At 50.8% G+C, this 22,064-nt stretch overlaps 1 protein-coding gene across 1 annotated transcript in view; it reads right to left on the reverse strand.

Annotated features, from left to right (window-relative positions):
• Window positions 1-11,251: 11,251 nt before the first annotated feature.
• The window catches only part of VWA5B1 (von Willebrand factor A domain containing 5B1), a 64,068-nt gene continuing 53,255 nt past the window's right edge, over window positions 11,252-22,064 (reverse strand). The window contains exons 17-22 of the mRNA XM_011970347.1: window positions 20,616-20,753; window positions 17,802-17,915; window positions 15,920-15,994; window positions 15,222-15,291; window positions 13,961-14,078; window positions 11,252-12,370 (exon numbers count right to left, since the gene is read on the reverse strand). Of these exons, the coding sequence (XP_011825737.1) occupies window positions 11,864-12,370; window positions 13,961-14,078; window positions 15,222-15,291; window positions 15,920-15,994; window positions 17,802-17,915; window positions 20,616-20,753 (1,022 nt within the window). The 3' untranslated portion in view covers window positions 11,252-11,863. The remainder of the gene's footprint in view (window positions 12,371-13,960; window positions 14,079-15,221; window positions 15,292-15,919; window positions 15,995-17,801; window positions 17,916-20,615; window positions 20,754-22,064) is intronic.

Below are 22,064 nucleotides of genomic sequence, written 5' to 3' on the forward strand. Positions count from 1 at the left end.
CAACCCCACCCGCGTAGGCGGCGGCCTCGCCTCGCCCGGATCTCCCGACGTCAGCAGCCGCAGCCAGAGCCGGAGGGAGCGGTTTAATTGGCAGGATTTTGGGTTAAGGACAGCTGTGGCTTTGCGGGGTTTGTAGGAGGAGGTTGGGGAGGGTGCTCGTTGGAGGAAGGAGGGGTGAGGGCAGGGGGAAAACAGACTGAGAGACCCTCCCTGGAGGAGCGTGGAGAGGCGGGACAAAGCCAGGGGTGGGCGACCTATTGGGACAGAGAAGCAGATGAAGAGGGACATAAGATATAGTCCAGCAAAGCCAGAAGCCAGCTGGAGGCTGGAAAGACCCAGAAGGGAGCGGGAGCCTGCCACGCTGGCTTCCGCCTCCTGCCTGGTGGAGGCCCTCACCCCTCACCCCTGTTGCCGGGACCACCCACGCCCCATGCATTAGTACTGCCCCACTCTAGGCAGTCGTTGTGGTTAGGAAAGGGGCTAACTTGAGAACACTGATTCATTTAATTTTATTATTGGTACTGTGTGTAGTGTCTGCCAACTCCTAGGCCTTGCTGGTGTCACCCTGAAAGTTCTCTGGGCTGGGAATCACAGCTTAATAAAATCCAGGGAACTGTGCCCTGCCCCTGCCACCCCACTCAATAAAGATGGATTCAAAGCCAGCTGTGCAGGGGCCTCCTGGGACCCTCTGCTGAGCCACACTGGGCCAAGCACATTTCTTGGTGTGAACATGAGTGAGGTAGGCATGGTGATTTTCCGGATGGGCAAACGAAGGCCCTGAGAGGTAAAGTCACTTGCCCAGCTAGTGAGAGGCAGATGCTGGCTGGCCAGAGAGGTCAGCCCAGAAGCTCATGCATGATTTGCTACCCAAGGCCAAACTTCTGACTGATGGTGGTTGTAATTTCTTCTGGTCCCAAAGCCTGGAGGGATGTTGTCCTGGTGGCTGTGGGACCTTCTGGCACTGAATCTGGGTGCTCTGCCTGGTTGGTGGTTACTGGAGGCTCAAGGTGGCTGTTTGGGTTCCTGGAGCTCGTTTCTCCATGCCTGGACCAGGTGCACCCATGCTGGACTCTGCCACCTGAAAGCTGGGCTTTATGGCCTGAGGAAGAGTCTATGTCTCCAGGAAAGCAGACACAACCTCACAGCAAGCAAGGGCGGGGTGGAGGCAGTCTCCTTCACCCTCTCATCCTTGAATGCTTTCAGGTCTGGAAGCAAGATATTTAACGTACAGCCTCGGAGCTGGAGGGAACCTTACGAGTTATCCAGTTCACCTCCCTCTTTTAACAGACAGGGAAACTGAGGCCCAGAGAGGCGAAGGGACTTGCCTAGGGACACATAATCTGTGCACCTGTAGTGAGCTGTGCCTTCGCTGAATGATTACTGGGAGCCGTGGACAGCTCGTCCCCCCATCTTATTGCAGTATCCAGGGATCTGGGTTTTACTACCAATTGGGGAGGGCAGCAGCATATGTCTTCTGCAGGCCCCACCTGTTCTTCCAGCCTGTTTCCAGATCTTGCTCCCCTTCCATCTAGGGTTCCCTGCTGCCCTAGGGCCCCACCTCCACCATCCTAAGTATCTAGTTCGTGTGCATGGCGCCTCTGCCGTCGCTTATCTCTAGCCCTCACCTCTACGTGTAACACATACGTTTTCACGGTGGCTCTTTTGAAGACATTACCTGTATTAGTCCATTTTCTGTTGCATATAACAGAATAACTGAAGCTAGGTAATTTATAAAGAAAAGGAATTTATTTCTTACAGTTATGGAGGCTGGGAAATCCAAAGTTAAGGGGGTATATCTGGGGAGAGCCTTCTTGCTGGTGGGGACTCTGGTGTCCTGAGGTGGTGCAGGGCATCACATGGTGAGGAGGCTGAGTGTGCAGATGGCAAATGTGCTAGCTCAGGTCTTGTCCTTTTTTTTTTTTTTCTTTTTCTCTTTCTTTTTTTTTTTTTTTTGAGATAAGAGTTTTGCTCTTGTTGCGCAGGATGGACTATAGTGGCATGATCTCGGCTCACTGCAACCTCCGCCTCCCGGGTTTAAGTGATTCTCCTGCCTCAGCCTCGTAGCTGGGATTACAGGCGTCCGTCACCATGCCTGGATAATTTCTTGTGTTTTTAGTAGAGGTGGGGTTTCACCGTGTTGACTAGGCTGGTCTCAAACTCCTGACCTCAGGTGATCCACCTGCCTTGACCTCCCAAAGTATTGGGATAACAAGCATGAGCCACCACACCTGGCCCTCTTCCTCTTCTTATAAAGTCACTAGTTCCCATCCCATGAAAACCTCTTAATGGATTAATCCATTCGTGAAGGCAGAGCGCTCATGATCCAATCACCTCCTCAAGGCCTCACCCCTCAATACTACCACATTGGGGATTAAATTGCAACATGTGTTTCAAAGGGGACAGATATTCAAACCATAATATTACCCTAGAGTAGCTCTAATGTGAGAGCTTTCGGCCCAGTGAAGGCAGGTGTTTGGGGACCTGAGTGATTCTGTCCCAGGGCCTATCCCTCCCAGGGCCTCGGTATCTCCATCCATAAAATGGGGGTGGGGGTGAGTGTTTGGAGGTTTCTAAGCACCCTTTTTAGGTCTGACATCTTGGGAATGCCGACAGTCGGAGCAGCTGGGACCTGGGTCCCCCAAGCCAGAGGCTGTCTGCTGCTTTTCCTGCTGGCCTGTGAGCAGGTGTGTGATGAGCTGGGGAAAGGCAGGAAGATGTGTCATTGATTTTCCTCCTGTGTCTTGAGTCTCCTGATTCCCAGCTGCCTCCTCAGGGAGGGACAGGAAGAGTTGGGCTTCATTTGCCTTCTGGAGATGGTATGGGGAGAGGGACTTGGTGGGCAAGACGAGAGGGAACTTGCAGTCACAGCAGTTGAGCAGGGAAAAGCAGTTCTTCCATTACCTTGGGAGAAAATGAAAAGCTCAGTAACAAATTCTCTCCTGTCTTCCCTTTACTTGGCTGTGTTAGCCTAGCCTGGTAATACCCGATACTCAGTAGATATGGAGTGAATTCACAGGTGGAATGAGCGAATGAACACATGAATGCTTTTAAAAGACTTGACTCCAGAGAGGGTCAGACCTGGGTTTGAATCCTGCCCCATTGGTTTCTAGCTGGATGACCTTGGGTAAATTAGTTGATGTATCTGAACTTCAGCATCCTTAATTCATAACACCAACATGGTAATCTGTAGAGTTGTGAGGAGCAAATGAGAGGAATCAATGGAAAGACCTCGGAATCCTGTCTGACATTTAAGACTCCCCAGTTATAACTTTGGATGATTTTCACTAAAGATGGAATGATTGGGTCAGACTTTAACCTTGCACTTGAGCATACATATACTGAGCAGCTAGGATGTTCCAGACCTTGCAGAGGGCCTAGAGATGACTGAGGCCAGGTCTCTTCTCTCAAGTTGCTCATAGTTTGATGAGGGAGACACATGGCCCCACAGCCCTGAAATGCCATTGGGAAGTGCTTGTAGCAGGCATTACCTAGAGTATGCACAAAGGGTTGTGGGAGCAGAGGTTGGAGAGGTCCAGTCTGCCCTGGGGGTGCCAGTCAGGGAAGGCTTCCTGGAGGAGGTGAGCTCTGCATTGAACTTGGAAGGATGACAGGAGTAGAGTGTGCCCCTGGGAAATGTCCCTCATAGGCAAAGTGAACATGCAAGGACTTGGATGGCTTGTCTGGGGAAGCCTGAGAATCTGGTCTCTATCCTGTTTTGCCTTGTCAGGAGGTCTCTTCTTAGTGCCTTTCACCTAACAGCATCCTGCGCTGGAGGAGACTTCCAGGTATGATTGGAGCTCCCAGTCCGATGGGGGAGACAGGACACACATACGTGCAATAAGGTGTACCCTGTGAGGCTGCTGCTGAGAGGAACTCTGGGAAGTGTTCGTGAGAGTGGCTTCCTGTGGAGTTCGGAGGAGGAGGGGGTACCAATAGGTGAAGAGGAGTAGGAGTAGGCCGAGCAGGGAAGGACCAAGAGGTCACCTTCTCCTTTCCAGCCCCAGGTGAGCTAGTGTCACATTTTTAGCAGAGAAGAAAGACTGTTGACAAGCGACAGGAATAGCTTCTGAAGCCTCCCTTCATCCCTGCCGCTCCTCTTTCCACAGATGTCTTTGGTAGGAGCTGGCCCGGGCCTGGAAGGCAGTGCACGCCCACAGCGCCCTCTGCTGAACGGTATCAGAACAGCAGGCTTGGAGGGCGAAGGCAATTCCTACAAAGGATCCCTGGTTTCCTACCCAGTGGGGAGCCCCGGATTCTGAAGCCAGGAATGAAGGGTAGATGGAGACTGGGTCAGCACCCGGGAGGGCCCGTATGTGCAACCTGGAGGATCTTGGAGCTTGGGAGTAGCGCAGGGGGTGGTTAGTTCAGTTCGGGATGGCTGAGGAAGACGTTTTAAACAACTTTCTCTGCGATCTTACTGAGGGCTCAGGAGCTGGGGACGGCCACCATCCTGGGTATTCAGCGCCCCTCCTTCCCCCAGGCTAGGAGAGGAACCCCTCTCAGCAGATGCCATCCCAGACTACCCTTGTCTCACTTGTCATAGAGGACATGTGCCCCCTTCCTCCTCCCAGGCCCTGGATCTGGGGTTGCTGGACTTGGTGCATGGGTGGTCTGGAAGCTTCTAGGATGAATTCATAATTGGGAGATTCTAGGTGAGGCTCAGATGGAAATGAGGGCACCTGCTGCTTGATGGCAGAACAAAAGAGCTTGGCAGAGCTAGGCTGGACTCAACGTGGCATTTTCTTTCCGTTTCAGACCAGGATACAGATTAATTGAGCCCAGGGGAGCTCGGGTTTCCTGGGGCAGGGGGCAAGCAGTGCCTCGGGGGGAGTCGGGTACTGTGGGATGGAGGACCCAGGAGGCCCAGAATCCTGAACTGTCAGGCTGACTTCATTGTCTACTACAGAGTTCTTGAGCCCAGAAGCCCCAAGAACCTGCTTTCCTCAATGTGTTCTACACCCGCGAGGGACCAGGAGACCCTAATTGCCATCCCAGCAGGACACACACACACACACACACACACACACACACACACACACATCCCTGGCCTTTACAGGATGCACAGTGGAGGAAAAGAACAAAGAAGCACGTGTCTTACAAAGGGAGAGGCAGTGCCAGGTTCATAGAAGTCAGTGAGGTACAAAGGGGACGTCAGGTCCCCCCAGCAGCCTGAGCCATGGTGAGGGCCAAGGAGAGGGCTTGACTATCACAGTGACAGCCCATTATCCAGCTGAACGTCACCTAGGAGGGCCATGCATGTGAACAGGGTCTCTGTTCACCATGTCAGCTTCAGCCTGGGGGCTCCTCCAATTTCTCCCGTTGGGAGCCCTTAGCACACCACTCAATGCTTCTGGCCTATTGGGAATTCCCATTATAGTCCATTGTTCTCCCTCAAATCTAAAAAGGGATGATTGATTTTGAGGAAACAAGGCAAGTTGCTAAAGGATTTCTAAATGAGCCTTGTGTTTGATTTTGGGGTCAGTCTGTGTGGGTTCCAAGACAAGATGGTGGCTGGTAATGATTTTCAAATAAATATATTTTGTGATCACGAATTGCTTCTGGGAGAAATCTGAAATATGGCAAGCAGCTCAGGACAGACACTGCTGCAGGTGCCGTCAGTGCCTTGCTGCAGCCCCTTGGCATGTTTCAGGTCAGTGCACTTGGGCCTGAGTCCCATCTGCCAGCACCTGCATCTCTTTCTTTAAAAAAAAACCAAAAAAATCAGTTTCATGGTTCATCTTCCTAATTTCAAACCAAATGTACTTAAAAAAATATGGGTTACCCTTTGTAATTTAGACCGTCTCTATTCCATAATGATATGTCCTGGTCATTTATTATTACAGAGGTCTTGGAATAGTAGATAGCATATCTGGAACTTTAACATCTGCAAAGATACTGTATGCATGTCTCAATCATTTGTGCAGGGGAGGTGCCAGGGCTGAAGGAAATGCATGGTAGACATTGCATCATGTTCTCCTTTTATTAGCGCCAGCGCCTACCTTTCTTTGCCTGGCGGCTTTCTCGCGGGCTGCAGGAGCCTTCTCAGCTGGTGCTCCTGTGCTAGACCAGAAGCACCAAGGAATGAATCCTCCAGAGTGGCCCTCCCCAAGGGCTGAGTGGAGCTGGTGTACATGCACCCCGTTCCTTCACTGTGAGCTTTGGGGTGTGCATCTACTCTGACTCCCAGAGTTACCAGTGGGGCGAGGGTCCACACTTGTAGCAGTAACCTGCTTGATAACCTTCCTTTTATTGGTGTTCTTTGCATTCCTATTTCACTTCCATATTTCCTGAAGGGTGTTTTCTAGAATCACCCAAATAAACTGTTTGCACTGAATCCTTGTCTCGGGCTCTGCTTTTGGAGGAACTGCTGTGACCCACTTGTTCCAGGTTGACCGGAACTATGCCACTTTTAAAACCAAAAGTCTCACATCCTGGCAACCTTCCTCAGTCCCCGGCACACTGCGACAATTGGTCACCTTATGGGGAACCTGAGCAAAGGCAGATGTGACACGTGAAGTGAGGCAAACAGATCACTGAACTGCCAGTTTGAAAACCAAGTATCCTTGGCTTTGAGAACAAAATATCAGACACAAATATAACTTTGTCATATTATCAGGTTCAACAATTTTTATCAGCTCAAAGCCTAGAAGAGAACAGTAGCCACCATGTACAAAGAAGCCATTTCTTTTGAGAACAGACATATACACAGCCCCAGGGTAGGATTTGCTGAGTATCGGTAGACATTAGACGGCTGACATCCAGGACTTCCATGACATCTATGTAACTGGCTACCAGGCAAGCAGGTGATGCGTATCCCAAGAAGAAAGTGTCACAGGCACTGTGGGGACATTACAGGTGAGGAGGCGAGGGCACGGGTAGCATGTTGTAGGCACTTGAGGCTCTGACGGGGACAAGCACCAGCCATGCCACTTGAGCCAAAGCCACCTGGGCAGATAGTGAAACTATACCACATGTGTCACCACAGTCAGCGGCATTGAGATGAGGCGCTTTGCATTGGGACGCGGCTGTAAGCTCAAGACGGCTGGCCCTGAGCCAAGGAGATTTGCAGCATGAACAGGAGAAAAATCCCACCTCGTTGGGCAACCCGGGGAGGCAGTGCTGTTGAGAGGCTAAAGTCAACGGGCTGGGAGCAGGGCTGGACACACAGGGCAGAGAGGTCCACAGTTGGGAGCTGTAGGCGTGGCCAGGAGCTGCTGCCAAGCCTCTGACCTTGGGCAGATCTCTGCGGATCAGATTACCCAGCTGCAAAATGCCACACACACCCCTGCCCCGGTTATTTTTACACTGGCATTGCAGGGCATGCTATGTTAGTGCTGAAGAATGTGTCCATCTTTTTTCTGTTGACTTCTCTAGTCTCTGCTAGATTGGTGAGAAAAAAATCTTCCAAGTGCCAAGGCAATGAGCACGTGCCCCATTCCTGGGGTGGCAGTACCCTTCCCTCTCCTTTCCCAGGGCACTAAAAGTATGGAATGCATTTGAATCTAAGGACCACTTGGAGATGTTATAATGTGCAAATAGACATGCATTTGGGCATTTGGACCCCTGAATGACAGGTGCTGGGGTGTCACGCAGGATCCAGCCAGGCAAGTCAATGGGGCGGCCAATCGCAGGATGGGGGGCAGGCTGTACACAGACCAGGGAGACCCCCTTCCTCCTTCCCTTTCATGGGGAGTCCCTGCCAAGGAAAAGAGAAGGGGAGCAGTAGCATGGCCCTCAAATAAGGGTAGGGATTAACAGAGGGCAAGTCAGGATCTAGAGGAAACTTCCAGAAACCTTTTTTGACAGCTGTTCCTGGTGAACCAACTGGAAGGGAGAAGGAGGAATCCTTGCTTTCCATGTCTCTGAAGAGCAGGTGAGAGCCCACCAGAATCTAATCTTGGAAGCAGCTGGTCCGTTCATCAACCACAGCAAGTGGCAGTGAGTAGCAGCTAGGTCAGTGAAGGCCAGGGGAGGCCATTCATTTTGCTGAGAGAGAGAGGACTGGCTGGGGAAACGTGGGTGCCGGCTGGAAACCGGGGCTGCTTATGGACAAGTCCAGTGTAAGTCTGCCAAAGGATGGGGCCCGATTTTCCTGACATCTGGAGTTGGTGTCGAGCTGGGGGGCCTCAGAGACCGGGTTCTGCATCTGCGTGTGGCAGGAGGTTGGGCCCTCGGGGCACTCTGTTGCAGGGTCATCCCTGCTCCACCTGAACAAGGAGGCCCCCAGCACGAACTCCCCTCTGGCTGTGCAATACCATGAGCTATTGTGGTCATCTGTACCATACCACACCATAAAAGAGTGTCCGAAAGCTCAGGGGGCTGGCCATTAGCACAAGTGCCTAGGTAGTGCTAATGCGAGGCCACACCCACAGATGGCAGGACCATTCAAGGGCCAGTGAAGACAAACCCACTTACAGAACCAGGGAATGGGAAAATGATTCATGGATCAGAGATTCTTCAAATGCTCCTTGCCAAGCTCCACAAAGGACAGGGACAGCACCTCGTATGTTCACCGTGGTACCCCAGTATGCCATGCCTGGCATACACTAGGCTCCCAGTAAAGGCTTTCTGAATGCCAGTGCCCCAGGAGCCCTCAGGGAGATCTAGACCAGCATTTTCCAACCGAGTAGGCCGAGAAGAGCTGCTGCTGGGCCACCTGCTCGCAGCCCAACAACGCATAGTAACATATTAACGGGTTGGGTTGTCCTAACCTAAAGAAGTTTGTCATCCTACTGCTTCCCCAACGTATTTGCCCATAGCACGGCTTCTAATAGGTGGCTTATTCGTGTCTTATCTGAGTGTTGGAAATGCTGATCTTGTGAACCCCCGTCATTCCAAAAAAGATGAAACAGGGGTTCAGAGAAAGCAAGTAATTTTCCAGAAGTCACACAGCACACTGGTGGTGGAGTTGGGACCAATGCTTGGGTTCCTCAGCTCTCAGCTCAGTGTTTTTCCCACTGAGGGCAGCTTGGAGGCTGGGCTTTGTCATACAGTGGCATTAGCCCTTTCTTCAGACAGTACAGGGCATAAATATTCCTTTGTATGACCTAGAAAGCAAGGGCTGGTTGAACAAGTTAAACCAGATTAACCCAAAGTAAATGAGACTGCAGGGGCAATGTGTTCCCTGCTTCAGAACCTTTAGAACTCTGTTAGCTTCAATGCATGCACTAATTACCAAAGGTTCTTATCTTTTCCTTAAAACGTGTCCCTTAGGTCCTCTGCCTAGCAATCCTGGTAGCACGGTTTTGAGGCTGCGTGTCATCTCAATACCCCTGAAGGTCTTTAAAAATGTCTCTTGTCCAGACCTGCCCCCACAGCTCTTGGGTTATTCGCAACCAAGGAAGATTTGTTCTTCTGCACCTTTGGGGCTGGGCAGGGGAGCCACGGTTGCAGACCTCAGCAGTTTTCTTGGGCCTCAAACATGTTGCAGAGCTCCAGTGGCTAGTGCGGGAGCAGAGTCTGAGGAACTTTCCTTGAGAAGTGGGTGGCGTGCCCGCCACCTTGCTGGATTTCTTGTGCTCCTGCTAGGCATCTTGTAGCACTAGTTCTATCCTGGCAGAGACCGATTCACTTCCAGCCCTGGCCACTGTCCATGCTGAAGCCTGGAGACCCAGAATCAGACTCATCTGGTGGGGCAGGGAGGTGCTGGACAGCCCACTTCTGCCTGGTTACGTAGAGAAGGAAAGAGGCCCCGAACACACACGCCACTTGCTCAAGGTCACACAGAGAACTCAAGCAAATTCACAGTCATGAAGAAGGAAACATCTCAAAGGCAGAGAGTCTGGGACTGTCAGAGCAGGAGAAAGCCCCAGCTCCAGGGCACCTAGGAGAAGAAACCACTTGCCCCAACTAGTACTAGGCTGAGACCTGAGTCTGGGCGTTCCGGCATTTTTTCCATTACTTGTGGTCCAGGAAGTAGATGCCACCCCCGGCCACCCTTACCCTGAAGCTGAGGCTGCTGCCTGCATAGCTAAATACTTTTTTTTGGCAAGGGATGGGGGGTGTGCAGGGAGATGACAAAGCTCTGCTCCCATCTCCTGGAAGCCTGGAGCAAGACAGCCCAAAGCCCTTACCCGCCTTGGTGGCACTGACTTTGAGCCAACACCCTGATTGGCGTCCTGCCCCACCTGGAGTCATGATGGCCACAGTGTCCAGGCTTGCCTGCCTGGATTGCTCCCCAGAGGGTAAGTCTGAAGCAGGGCCAGTTCACGAGGCAGCAATGGGATTTTATCTTAAGTATTCCAAAAGGCTGTGAGAATCCCTCCTGGGAGACTTGTGGCATAGCAGCAGGGTGAGATGAAGGGGTGGGGAGTGGGGGGCAGGGCACTGTATCCTGTTGGGGCTGCCTTTTCTCCCCTTGTGCCCGGTGGGCGTTCTGCTGGAGCCTCCTCCCTGACTGCAGCCCCTGCTGGAGGCTGCACCCCCCCTCGAGTCTTTCTGAGGCTGGGGCTTGCGCCAGAGCCCACAGGACCCCATGGGTTGGTTTGATGAGCTAAGCTCTCAAGGCCTTCCCAAGAGGGAAGTCTGTGGAGCTTCACGCCAAGGTTGGGACAGGAATTTGATGAGGAGAGATTAAGGCCTTGAAGGAGGAGGCTTCCAGGGTGGATAGATTCAGCCTGAAGTCCCAAGCTAGTGGGGTTCCTTGGTGAGGTCTAGACCCACCTCCAGGGGAGTCAGTGGGGCAGAGGAGACTGGGCAGCTCAGTGCCAGCCATTAGGGTATCTGAGGCCACAGCACTCCAGTCCCCACACAGTGGAGCATCACACAGTGGGCTTGAGGGCAGGAAGCCCCTGGGGATCCTGCCTAAAGTGTCAATTCATTCATTTCACCAAACAAATCAGGTCTCCCCTGGCCAGAGCGGCCATCCCCAAAGGCACTGCAGCCAAGCATGGCTCTCTGTTGCAAAAAGGTGCCTCTCTCCCACAGCGTGGCATGGCTCGAGAGGCCACCCTGATCCCATGGCATGACCTACTTGGAGGTGCCTCCCTAGTGCCTCAGTACAAGTGATGCAGTTTGCTTTACCCAGTTTCTAAAAGTATGTAAATTAAGGTGTTGTCTGGTGTCTTCATTGACTTCTGTGACCATGTCTGTTCTTTTAGGACTATTTTCGCACAGACTGCCACTTAAATCGAACACGTCAACTCACAAGGTGTCTGCCTGGTCCTGCCACCACCTCTTCTTAGTGAGGGAACCACTAATGATCTGTAAGTCAATACTAGCATGTACTAAGGAAGCTTCCTAGCCAAAACAAAAGGCTCCCGAGCGACTCTTTTGAAAAGCGTTGAGAAGGATGGTTCTCCAATTGGCTTTTAAGTGGGATTTAGGGGGTCCTAGGCTGTTACCTTGGAGACAAGAGCCTGTCCTACAAGCACCAGACTGGCTAGTCTCTATGTGCCTCTGCAAGCCTGTAGGCCTGGTTACTTGCGGTCACTGGGTCCTCTCATCTGCCCTTTTATTTGAGTGGGCATTGCTGTGCCCACGTGGTCTACCTCCAGAGAGGTCTCAGGCTTCCACTGCGACTTCCTTCCCCAGCCCCAGCAGCAGTCGGCCTGGGACTGCCTGCATGGGCAGAAAGGAACCGCTGAACCGTTTAAGATCCACTCCACTTCCCTCATCTCACCCTCTTATTTTATAGATGAGGGAACTGTGGCCCAGATAGGGGGCAGGGACTGGCCTAAAGTTGCATGGCTGGATGGTAGCAAAGTTGGGATTGAACTCAGGCCTCCTGGCTGCCAGTCCAGGGCTCTTTCTAGTAACTGATGTATTGGCTACAGCTCCAAAAGCTCCCCAAAGCAGGCCGACATGACCCTACCCATCCCTCTCCTCCCCACCCTTCCCTCCACCCAGCCTCCCCCTCACCCAACTACACATAATTCGGGTTATAGCAGAGCATATTGAACTTGAGATTCTCATCCCAGTGCCGCAGAAGCACAAAAAGCTGGCGGGCAGCGGCCTTGAGTGTGCCCTGCGTGCGGCCCTCGGGTACTTCCTGCTGCTCCAGCCATGAGTTGGCCTTGGCGGCCACCAGCTCCCACTCAGTGAAGTAGGAGGCCGAGCTGTGCTCCAGCCATGCCAGCCCCACTACCGTGGCCCACAGCTTCCCAGTGTGCTCCATCACTGCCTTCGGCTCCAGGTCCAGCTTGCCCTTGGTCAGAGGCTCCAGGGAGAAGCTGTCACAGGACAGGTGCCGAGATGGGGAGCTGGTGCACAGCTGGGGACTCGGGGTCTTGGACTCAGACGGGCGGGCAGTGAGGGACACTCGGTGGCAGGTGAAAGGGGATGTCCACTTGAGCTTCTCCATGGGGATGTGTGTGGCCTCACAGAAGGCTTGGTTGAGCAGGAAGGCTCCGGAGGCCCGCTGCAGAGACACCTGTTGGAGCGGGGGAAGCCCTTCAGTGGGCCTCAAATATTTTAGCCCAGGGAGCCCCAGGCCATGCGAAAGCCTGGATCCATGTTGCCCGTCCCACCCTGCCTGCCTGGGGGATTTTCAGGATACCCAGGTCAATTGAGCATCTCTACCCTTTATCCTGCAGACACTTCAAACAGATCATTCTCCAAGCCCAAGTCAACATCTTCACTGCATATTTGCCTCTTGTCCTAGGTGGGTGGGCCCAGCTCGACCACCGGAAATGTCCCTTGCCATGCAGTGAACTCTAGCAGCTCTCTTTCCTCTTTCTCCCTGTGTAACCATCAGTTTCCGAGTCCCAATAGGTCTACTTTCTAAATCGCTCTGCAATCCATCACGTGCTTCCTTATGTTATTCCTGCCTCCTCTTTCCTCCCCTCTCCCTACCCCCAATCCATCTGTCCTACATACACAGGGATCTCTATGAGGCATAGATCACACACTTTTTGGAGGCTCAGTTCAATGACTTCAGTGTCTCATAGACTAAGTCCAAAATACGATCAATAAAGCTCTGCACCGCCTAACCCTGGTTTGACTCTTACCCGCTCCAACTCCATTCCCCAGCTCTCAAGCTGTGTCTCTCCTCTGGAGGCCTTTGGCCAAACTCTTCATCCTGCAAGTCTTGGCTTAGCCTTGACCTTCTCCAAGAAGTCATGCTTGGTTCTGCTCCCCCTACCTCAAGCCTGGGCTAGATGTCCACCTCCTATACTCCGCAACCAAACGAGACCTCTCCCACTGCCACTCCCAACGGTTAGAATTGCCTGGTTCCTTGTCTGAATCCTATTAGACACTTAGCGCCATGAGTGCAGAAACTACGTTTGTCTAGTTCAATGTTTTCTCTCCCGGGTCTAGCACTGGGCCTGACTCAATAAATACTTGTTGAGTGAAAACATGCCTAGTGCCCAGTCGCCCTGGATATTTGGAAATTCACAATATTATGCACTTGGGTATGCAGGGACAGAAGAGGTATGCTGTGATGCTCAAACTGTGCCCCTCCTTCCAGCATCCTCTGTTTCCCAAGTCCTGAGGGGCCCCAGATGTGGCACGGCCAGTCTCCCTTGCTCCTTAATTCAGAGAAGCCCACTCCAGACCTGGGCCTCTCACCCTGCCTCAGCATGCTGGGGTGTCTGCAGACCCAGTTGCTAAACACGGTCCATGTTCCTGGGATGTTAATTTTACTCACTTATGAGTCATTTCAAAGCTTATTTTTATGTATTGAAAAACAGATACACATAGATGCGTGGAGTAGAATGCAAAATTCCCACGAATTTTTAAGGCAAAGATAGCAGATTGCAAAGAATTTTCGTGATGCTGGTGCTGGCTTCTAGCAATATCCCTAGGCCTCTGGGCAGGGGAGATTCATGCAAACTCCTTCTGCCATGCTAACTACTTGGGTGGGAAGCTCTAGGAAGCTTCAAAACTCAGGGGGATCTGAGCTCTAAGACCAAAGCCGCCTTCTCTTTGAGGAAGTGGAGAGGTGGGCAGGGGGATCACAGGAAGGCCCTGCTGCTGAGTGGGGCCGAGGGAGACTGACACCTGGGGTCAGGGCACTCACCAGTGGTACGTAGTCGAAGCTCTGGTTCCCGGAGGTCGACTCCATAGCTCTGATCAGTGGCTTGCTCAGGAAGCCCTTGGCTGCTCGCGTCAGTAGCCTGGACTTGTTGAGATTTAGCCTGTGCAGGTGAAGTCAGGTGGCCCTGGGCATCCCAACCTCCAGTGCCCACCCAGAAGCCCCTGAAAGTCAGGGTCAGAAGGGATGCAACAGATGGCTCCCTCCAACCTTATCTGACAGCTAAGGAAGCGGAAGCCTGGAAAGATGGGCTTGAAGCAACTGCTCCAAGTCACTCAATGAGTCAGCAGCACCTGCGACTAGGAAGAGGTTAATGTTCTCCTGAGGACCCTCTTTTTTTTGTCCTGTTTTGCTTCTAAGACAGGATCTCACTCTGTCACCTAGGCTGGAGTGACACGATCGTAGCTCACTGCAGCCTCAACCTCCTGGGCTCAAGCAATCCTCTCAACCTCAGTCTCCTGGACTACGGGCGTGCACCCATGTCTGGCTCATTTTTTAATTTTTTGTTGTTGTTGTTGTTGTTGAGATGGAGTCTTGCTCTGTTGCCCAGGCTGGAGTACAGTGGCATGATCTCATTTCACTGCAACTTCTGCCTCCCAGGTTCAAGCAATTCTCCTGCCTCAGCCTCCCGAGTAGTTGGGATTACAGGCATGCGCGACCACACCTGGCTAATTTTTGCATTTTTAGTAGAGACAGGGTTTCACCATGTTGGTCAGGCTGGTCTCAAACTCCTGACCTTATGATCCACCCATCTTGGCCTCCCAAAGTGTTGGGATTACAGGGGTGAGCACCGCGACTGGCCTATTTTTAAATTTTTTGTAGAGACAGGGTCACACTGTGTTACCCAGGCTGGTCTCGAACTCCCGGCCTGAAGTGATCCTCCTGCCTCGGCCTCCCAAAATGCTGGGATTACAGAGGTGAGCTGCTACACCTGGATCATGACCCTCTTTTACTATCATATTCTTGTCTAGCCCAGTGGTCAGAAGAGTTTTCTGTCAGCCTTCCCATGTGTACTTGCATTTGGAAAGATATCTTGGAAGTGTGGGAGATAAAGTAAAGTGGGGGATTTGAGGTAGGGTGAGGCCTGGAGACAGTGATTGCTCTGGGCAGGAGTGCCTTTTTTATGACACCTGCCTAAATGTCAGGCTGAACCTGCCTTTGGCCTTCCAAGTCAGGGAAAACCCCAGGGACCACCCCAGGAAAATGGGTGGCAGGAGAGTGTACCTTTATTAGAAATCCCACCTACCTGGATCCAAAGAGATTCTCTGAGGCCTTCATGGAAGAAAGAGTATTTGTGGCCAGGCTGCGCAGGGGACCTGGAGAGCCATGGAATGACCGAGTTGAGACCTGAAGATGACCCTGTCCAACTGCTTACTGACCAACAGGGGGAATAGAGGCCCAGAGAGGGGCAGGGGCTTAGCTACGCTCCTAGGGACTGGAGCTAACCATTAGGCTGCGGAGCTCTTTCTGCTCCAGTTGGTGTGAGGTGGGATGAGATTACATCCCCATGTAAAAAGCTGGCCTCCAAGATTCCTTGGCCGGCAGCCCCTGGGATCTTCTGGAAAGTTACTTGTGGGGGCAGTGACAGCTTCACTCAGCTCTGCTCATTCCCAAATGGGAACACTGAGTTGACCTCCTTGGCACGTTGCTAGAGGACTCTAGGCAGAGCGGAGTGGCAAAATGGTCCCTCAGCAGGGAACTGGGAGGCCTGATCCAAGCCCAGCTCTGTTACCAGTGTGCTCTGTGACCTTGGGCAAGTCACTTCACCTCTTTGCACCTGTTCCTTATCTTTTAATTGGGGATAATCCTATTCCCAGTGCAGAGGGCTGCTTTGAGGACTCCACGAAGCCCTGAGGACTTTGTTGGTGCTAAGACACTCTCCTGACCCCAGGACCAATCCCTGTCACCATCTTGATGGAGAGGCAGGGCCACCTGCCCACTCACCTTCAGAAGCACCGTGCTTCTCGCGGCCAGGGGATGTGGTCTCCCTGAAGGGAGCAGTGGGACTTGCCTCCATGTCTAGGATAGAGGAACTAGTGAGGCTGGACTTCTCCCCTCCCTTCCTAGCCCCCCATTCCCCCAGGAGAGTGATGGTCTAATTCATGGTGTCTGTAGGTGGGTTGGAGAGTAAGTCTAGGGTTTCAAACCCTGCTCGGATGGGCCTTCATCTTTCACAGATATAACCGTTGCCCCACCATAAGGTTAGACAGGCCTAGGTTCAAATCCTGACCCCCACCACCACCACCACCACTGACCAGCTGTGGGGACTTGGTAAAATTACTTTATAAATTTTGATTGCAAATTCGGGATAATATTATCTATCTCACAGTGTGGTAAAGATTAAATGAGATAACACGCAGATAGTGCCTAGTCCATTGCTAAGTGCTTAGTAAAGCCCTGGACGACAGACTCTGCCTCAAAAAAAAAAAAAAAAAAAAAAAAAAAAAAAAAAAGGAAAAAAAAGTCAGGAATGTGGGCACGAATCAAAGAACAATTTCAAGGAAGGGATTTGTAGCCAGGCATGGTGGCTTATGCCTGTGATCCCAGCATTTTGGGAGGCTGAGGTGGTGAACCATTTGAGGTCAGGAGTTTGCGACTAGCCTGGCCAACATGGTGAAACCCCAACTCTACTAAAAATATAAAATTAGCCAGGCATGCTAGCAGGCACCTGTAATCCCAGCTACCCCGGAGGCTGAGGCAGGAGAATCGCTTGAACCCAGGAGGTGGAGGTTGCAGTGAGCCGAGATCGCGCCACTGCACTCCAGCCTGGGGGACAGAGTGAGACTCCATAAATAAATAAATAAATAAATAAATAAAGGATTCGTGATTTTGACAGAAGCCATGGGCCACCCAAAAAAGCTAAGCTTCGGAGAAAGGAAGGTATAGACCAGCAATTTCCTGAAGCCTGGACGCTCAGCTTGGCTCAGGGGTGGAGCTGGTTCTCCTGGGTTTTGGAGGCCAACGGGACCAAGAAATTGAAAGAACATTTTGATTCTGAAGAGCTCCTCTGTGTTTCCACCCCGTCACACCGGGTTCTGTTTTTGTTTTTGTTTTAAAACCCATCAGTGTCTGTGAACACTTTCTAGGACCTGGAATAAAAAATCCTTATGGGCTGGGTGGCTGGACTAGTGGCCAGGCGGGACCTCTGATGTCTTCCTCCTGCACAGCAAAAGGCAGGAGATCCTCACTGTGCACGTGAGGGTACCTAGAAAGGGGTTAGGACGAGTGCAGCAGTTAGGCTGTCTTTAGAGAGACAGAAAGACACACATCCACGCAGGACACAGAGGGTTAAAGCCATCCTGGGAACTAGTGCAAGGTCACCAAAAGGTCAAAACCTGGCTCTTCAAGGAGCCAAGCTTCAGGCACAATGAAACCAGGTGAAGGCTCAAAGGAGGCTGTTGGGAATCCTGAAAGAAACAGATGGTGGGACCCAAACAGATGGGACTGCCTCTTCGCTCTTTGCTTTTTCCCTTGTTTATTAGGTTTCCTGGCAGTTGGTGCCTGGGAGGACTCAGAGGCTGGAGGCAGGGAACAGCACCAGGGTCAGCAGAGCTCAGAAGGGGAGAGGTGCCCATAGGAGGTGGTGCCGCTCCCTGGCAAAGAGAGAGCTGTGTCAGTGGTGGTGTGCTCAGGCCATACCGAACCTCTCTGTCCCTCTTAGGCCTCAGAGAGCCTGGGATGCCTGGCTTTGCCTTGGGCCTGCCTAAGCCCACAGTGTAGACTCAGAGAGAGGTCCTAGGGCCTTGGACATGAGAACACAGTAACCTCAGGGGCCCAGGCTTCCGAAAGTGACCAGGGTGGCTCTTCCTTAGGGCCTGAAATTTACCATCTCCTGCTGCCGAGTCTTCTCCAAGCATGGTCTGCGGCCGTCCGAAGCCAGAAGAGGTGCCCCTCCACTGTTGGGCCAGAGCTCGAGAACTGAGCATACGCAGGGCAGCTCCTTCACAGAAGACAAGGGGAAGCGGGTGGTTGGGTACAAATGTGCCAGTCCTTTGCCTCTCCCCCAGGGCTGGCAGGAATGATTCTGGCTTCAATCTTTCAATTATCCAAAGGCAGGAAGGCAAAGTACAAGGTAAGACCATATGCTTTAGAGTCAGAAAGACCCGGGTTTGAGGCCCAGCCCCATCGCTTTCCAGTTGGATGGGTGCAGACCCCACTGAGCCATGGTCTCCTCATCTGGAAAACGGGGATAATATCTAGCTTGCTGGGTAGATACTATTGCTGAGAGAATGTTCTAGAAGCCACAATGTTTTCCAGGAAGTTAAAAGGCCAGTTTTCTCAGGAACACTCTGTTCTTCTCTCTGTTTACTGTCTCAGAGATCCATGTCCCAAGTACTCCTCCCACAGCGCAGGCCCCTGAAATCCCAGGGCATTACTAAGAGGGGGTGGATGGAAAAGAGATGAATTTACAGCACCCTGGGCTGGGCAGGGTGGTTCATGTCTGTAATGTTAGCACTTCAGGAGGCTGAGATGGGAGGATCACTTGAGCTCAGGGTTTGAGACCAGCCTGGGTAACATAGCGAGACCCTATCTCTATTAAAAAAAAAAAAAAAAAAAAGTTAGCTGAATGTGGTAGTGCGTGCCTGTATTCCCAGCTACTTGGAAGGCTGAGGTGGGAGGATTGCTTGAGCCCAAAAGTTGGAGATTGCAGTGAGCTGTGATTGTGCTACTGCACTCTAACCTGAGCAACAGAGCAAGACTCTCTCAAAGAAGAAGAAGAAGAAGAAGAAGAAGAAGAAGAAGAAGAAGAAGAAGAAGAAGAAGAAGAGGAGGAGGAGGAGGAGGAGGAGGAGGAAGAAGAAAGATGTTACAGCACCCTAAAGTACGCTTTAGGGAACCCCACTCTCAGAGAACACTAGTCTGTAAGTTTTTCCTTAAAAATTGGAGTTGTGTTGGGAAACAAGTTTTGGAGAAGCTGCATTCTGTAGCCCATCGCTGAGCCTCCTGATGTATATTAACATACTAAAGGCTCTGAGAAGTTCTGCAGTAAAGAAAGCATTTGAACTTTAGCTAATCCAGTGGTTCTTAAATGTATTTCCTAATCTGGTATTTTCTATTTTTATGCTGGATGGCTATTCATAGGACATGAAATTAGAGTTCTAGTTTCTTGAAACACACTTGGGGAAGTGCTGATCCAGATCTTAGGGGGCTTTGGGACTTTGGTTAAGACATGGGCCAGGTCCCTAACTTCCCAGGCTGTGGCTACAGATGCTAGCAGGCTGGTCAGAGATGGGTGGGAGGGATGGTCATCCTTGCAACAAGAATAAGGCAACAGCCTGATTAAATGGCCACTCCATTGCCTGAAATGACAGCAGTTGAGGAGGGTTGATCATTTTGATACCACAGAGAAAAAAGGGGGACAGGTGGAATTAGGAAGGGCATATTCTATTTCCAAACACAATTTTTTATGGAGGTCTGCTAATACAAAGCAGGGGAGGGGTGACCATAAAGGACAGGAAAATGTAATTTGAAACAGATAAAGCACCAATAGTTCATAAACATGAAAAGCATCTCACGATTAAAAAAATGACAAAAGAGAGATTCTCTTCTCACCTATCAGACTGGCAGAGTTTAGAAAGATAAACAATATTCAGTGTTGGAGAGGATGGACATTTGAATAACCTGTGGGACGGTAAGGGGGCAGTTTGGTAACATACATCACAGTTTTGAACGGGCATCCCCTTGACATTGCAGTCCTACTTCTACGAATTAATTAACACTGAGGTGATAACCAGACAGATGCACAAAGATGTTCTTTGCAGTATAATTTACAATAACCAAATGGGGAATAAACGAAAGGTCTAAATAGGTTTTAAAAGGCTGCAATAAATTTTCAGAGGCAGTAGAAAGGAGTGGAGGAAAATGCATAATCCAGAGCCAGGACAATAAATGTAAAGCCTGGCTCCAGCCCATTACGGCTGTGTGACCTCAGGAAAGTAACTTAGCTCCTTCTGCCTCTGTTTTCCATCTATAAAATGGGGATAATAATAGTGTCTACTTTGTGGAGCTGTTTTGAGGATTAAAGGATTGAAAATATATACAAAGTGCTTTGGAACACTAATTGGCTATTCTGAGGATGACATCTACCTGCAGGGGAATATGCTATTAAAATGATATAGATTCATTTCATGGAGTGACACTTTCCACGCCCATATTTTGTAAAATATATAGCACATATTAGGATAATCCAATTCATGTAAAATGATCTGTCTTTTGATTTTTCTACATGTTGATATCCACAGAGAGAAGTCTGGAAGGATGGTCACACCAAGCAGGTGACTAATATACATTCCTGGATGACTGTTGGTCTCAGTTATTTTTTACATTTTATATCTTTCTATAGTTTAGAATTTTCTATAATGAGCACATATTGTCCCATTTGAAGAAACACAATAAAATCATTTTCATTTGGTGGAAAAAAGGACTAGGGTGATTTCACAGCCTCTGCAGAGCAGTGGGATGAGGCCCCAGGGGCTCCCACCCGCTGGCAGCCAAATCATCCACTGGGGGCCTTTCTGCTTCTAGGCCCTGTCTTACAGCCCTCCCTGCTGGTCTGTGGTCCTTTGTATCTCAGCCCCCTTCCCCAGTCCACCGGGGCTGCTTGGCCCCCAGGAGGGCCCCCGCCGCTCACCTGCCTTACCAGAGTTGGGGTACTCCACCATGGTGGGCAGGTACCGGCTCATGCTCACGTCCACAGGCACGAAGGCTGTGTATTTGCTAATGACATTGCAGGCCTTGCTGGTGTGCAAGGCGCTCACCTGGTAGCGGCGGTTGGACCCTGTGGAGGGAGAAACTGGGGTCACTGTTCAGACTCAGAAAGTCTTCCCTCACACAGAAGCGCTGGAAGCTAAAGTGGGGGCTCTACCAGTGGTCCCCATCTTTAGGATTAAATAAGCCTTTAAAATCAAGGACTTGCCAACTTGCTAACTAAAGACATTTTTTAAAAAACCACCATCATTTCACGACATCATTTCATAAAATAAAGGATATTTTAATGTAAAAATGTAAGACATTGTCTCAGAATAAAAGACAGCTACTTCCTTTAAATAACTAGTTTTATTTTTAAAAACACCCAACCCACTATGTTGTCTGTATTTTGTACTTTAATTTTGCAGATGTCTAATGGGAACGTTGCCGTAAAACTTAACAGGTCCCCTGGCTGGTGGGTGGGGACCACTGATCTGACCCATTTAACTGCTGAGGACATTGCAAATCAGAGAAGAGTGGTGAGTTTAAGGTCACATAGCAAGTTAGGAATGGATCTGAGATCAGGATGGTCTGACCCCAAAGCCCAGTCGCTTTCCTTTGAAGAGGTGAGCAGTCTCTGGGACTTGCAGCCTCCGGAAGGCTGTGTGAGGAGCCAAAGAGAGGAAGGGTAGACAAGTGCTTCGTAAACTGTAAGGTGAGGAGCTCATGGGAAGAAAAAAAGTAACATGTACAATACAAAAATACAAGTAAAATATAAACAAAATAATATTATTATAGAAATAAAGCATAAACTCACAACAAAGAAATGATATAACCATTCTCTATTTATATTTCTATTCTCCAAGTGTGTTCCATCAAGATCCCACCAGTCCCTTTCTCAGTAAAGTCTGCCCCAATTCCTGGACTAAATTAGTTTCCCCACCGTCCCTGTTATACAATCTCTTGGATCCCTGTCTTTTTTCTTAATAGCACTTAGGACAAATGCACTCAATTAATTATTTGTGTAATGATGTGATTAATGCTGGCTTCCCTGCTAGTTTGTCAAGCACTCATGGGTAAGGAAGGGATGGAGATTGCTTTTTCACCGGGCTGTTCAACTGCGTTTACACGGCCCAGTGGGAGCCTGGCCCCCAGCCGATCCACAGTAAATAAAGGCATGATGAATGAGTGCGTGGAGCCCCTGGACTGGACTGGGGGACTTGGAGGAAGGTGTGGGCTGTCGCCATTGTTCTGTCTCTGGAGCCCTACTGGGGCTGCTGCAGGGGAGCACTGAGAAATGGGGCGCCCATAGGAGAGAGGAATGAGGCGGGGAGAGAAGAGGACGGATCACTGGATGGGGTGGAAGAGCCCAGGGCTGGGGGAGAAGGCAACTTACTCGGAG

Source organism: Mandrillus leucophaeus, unplaced genomic scaffold (assembly GCF_000951045.1).
Source record: "Mandrillus leucophaeus isolate KB7577 unplaced genomic scaffold, Mleu.le_1.0 Scaffold944, whole genome shotgun sequence".
Taxonomy (NCBI): domain Eukaryota; kingdom Metazoa; phylum Chordata; class Mammalia; order Primates; family Cercopithecidae; genus Mandrillus; species Mandrillus leucophaeus.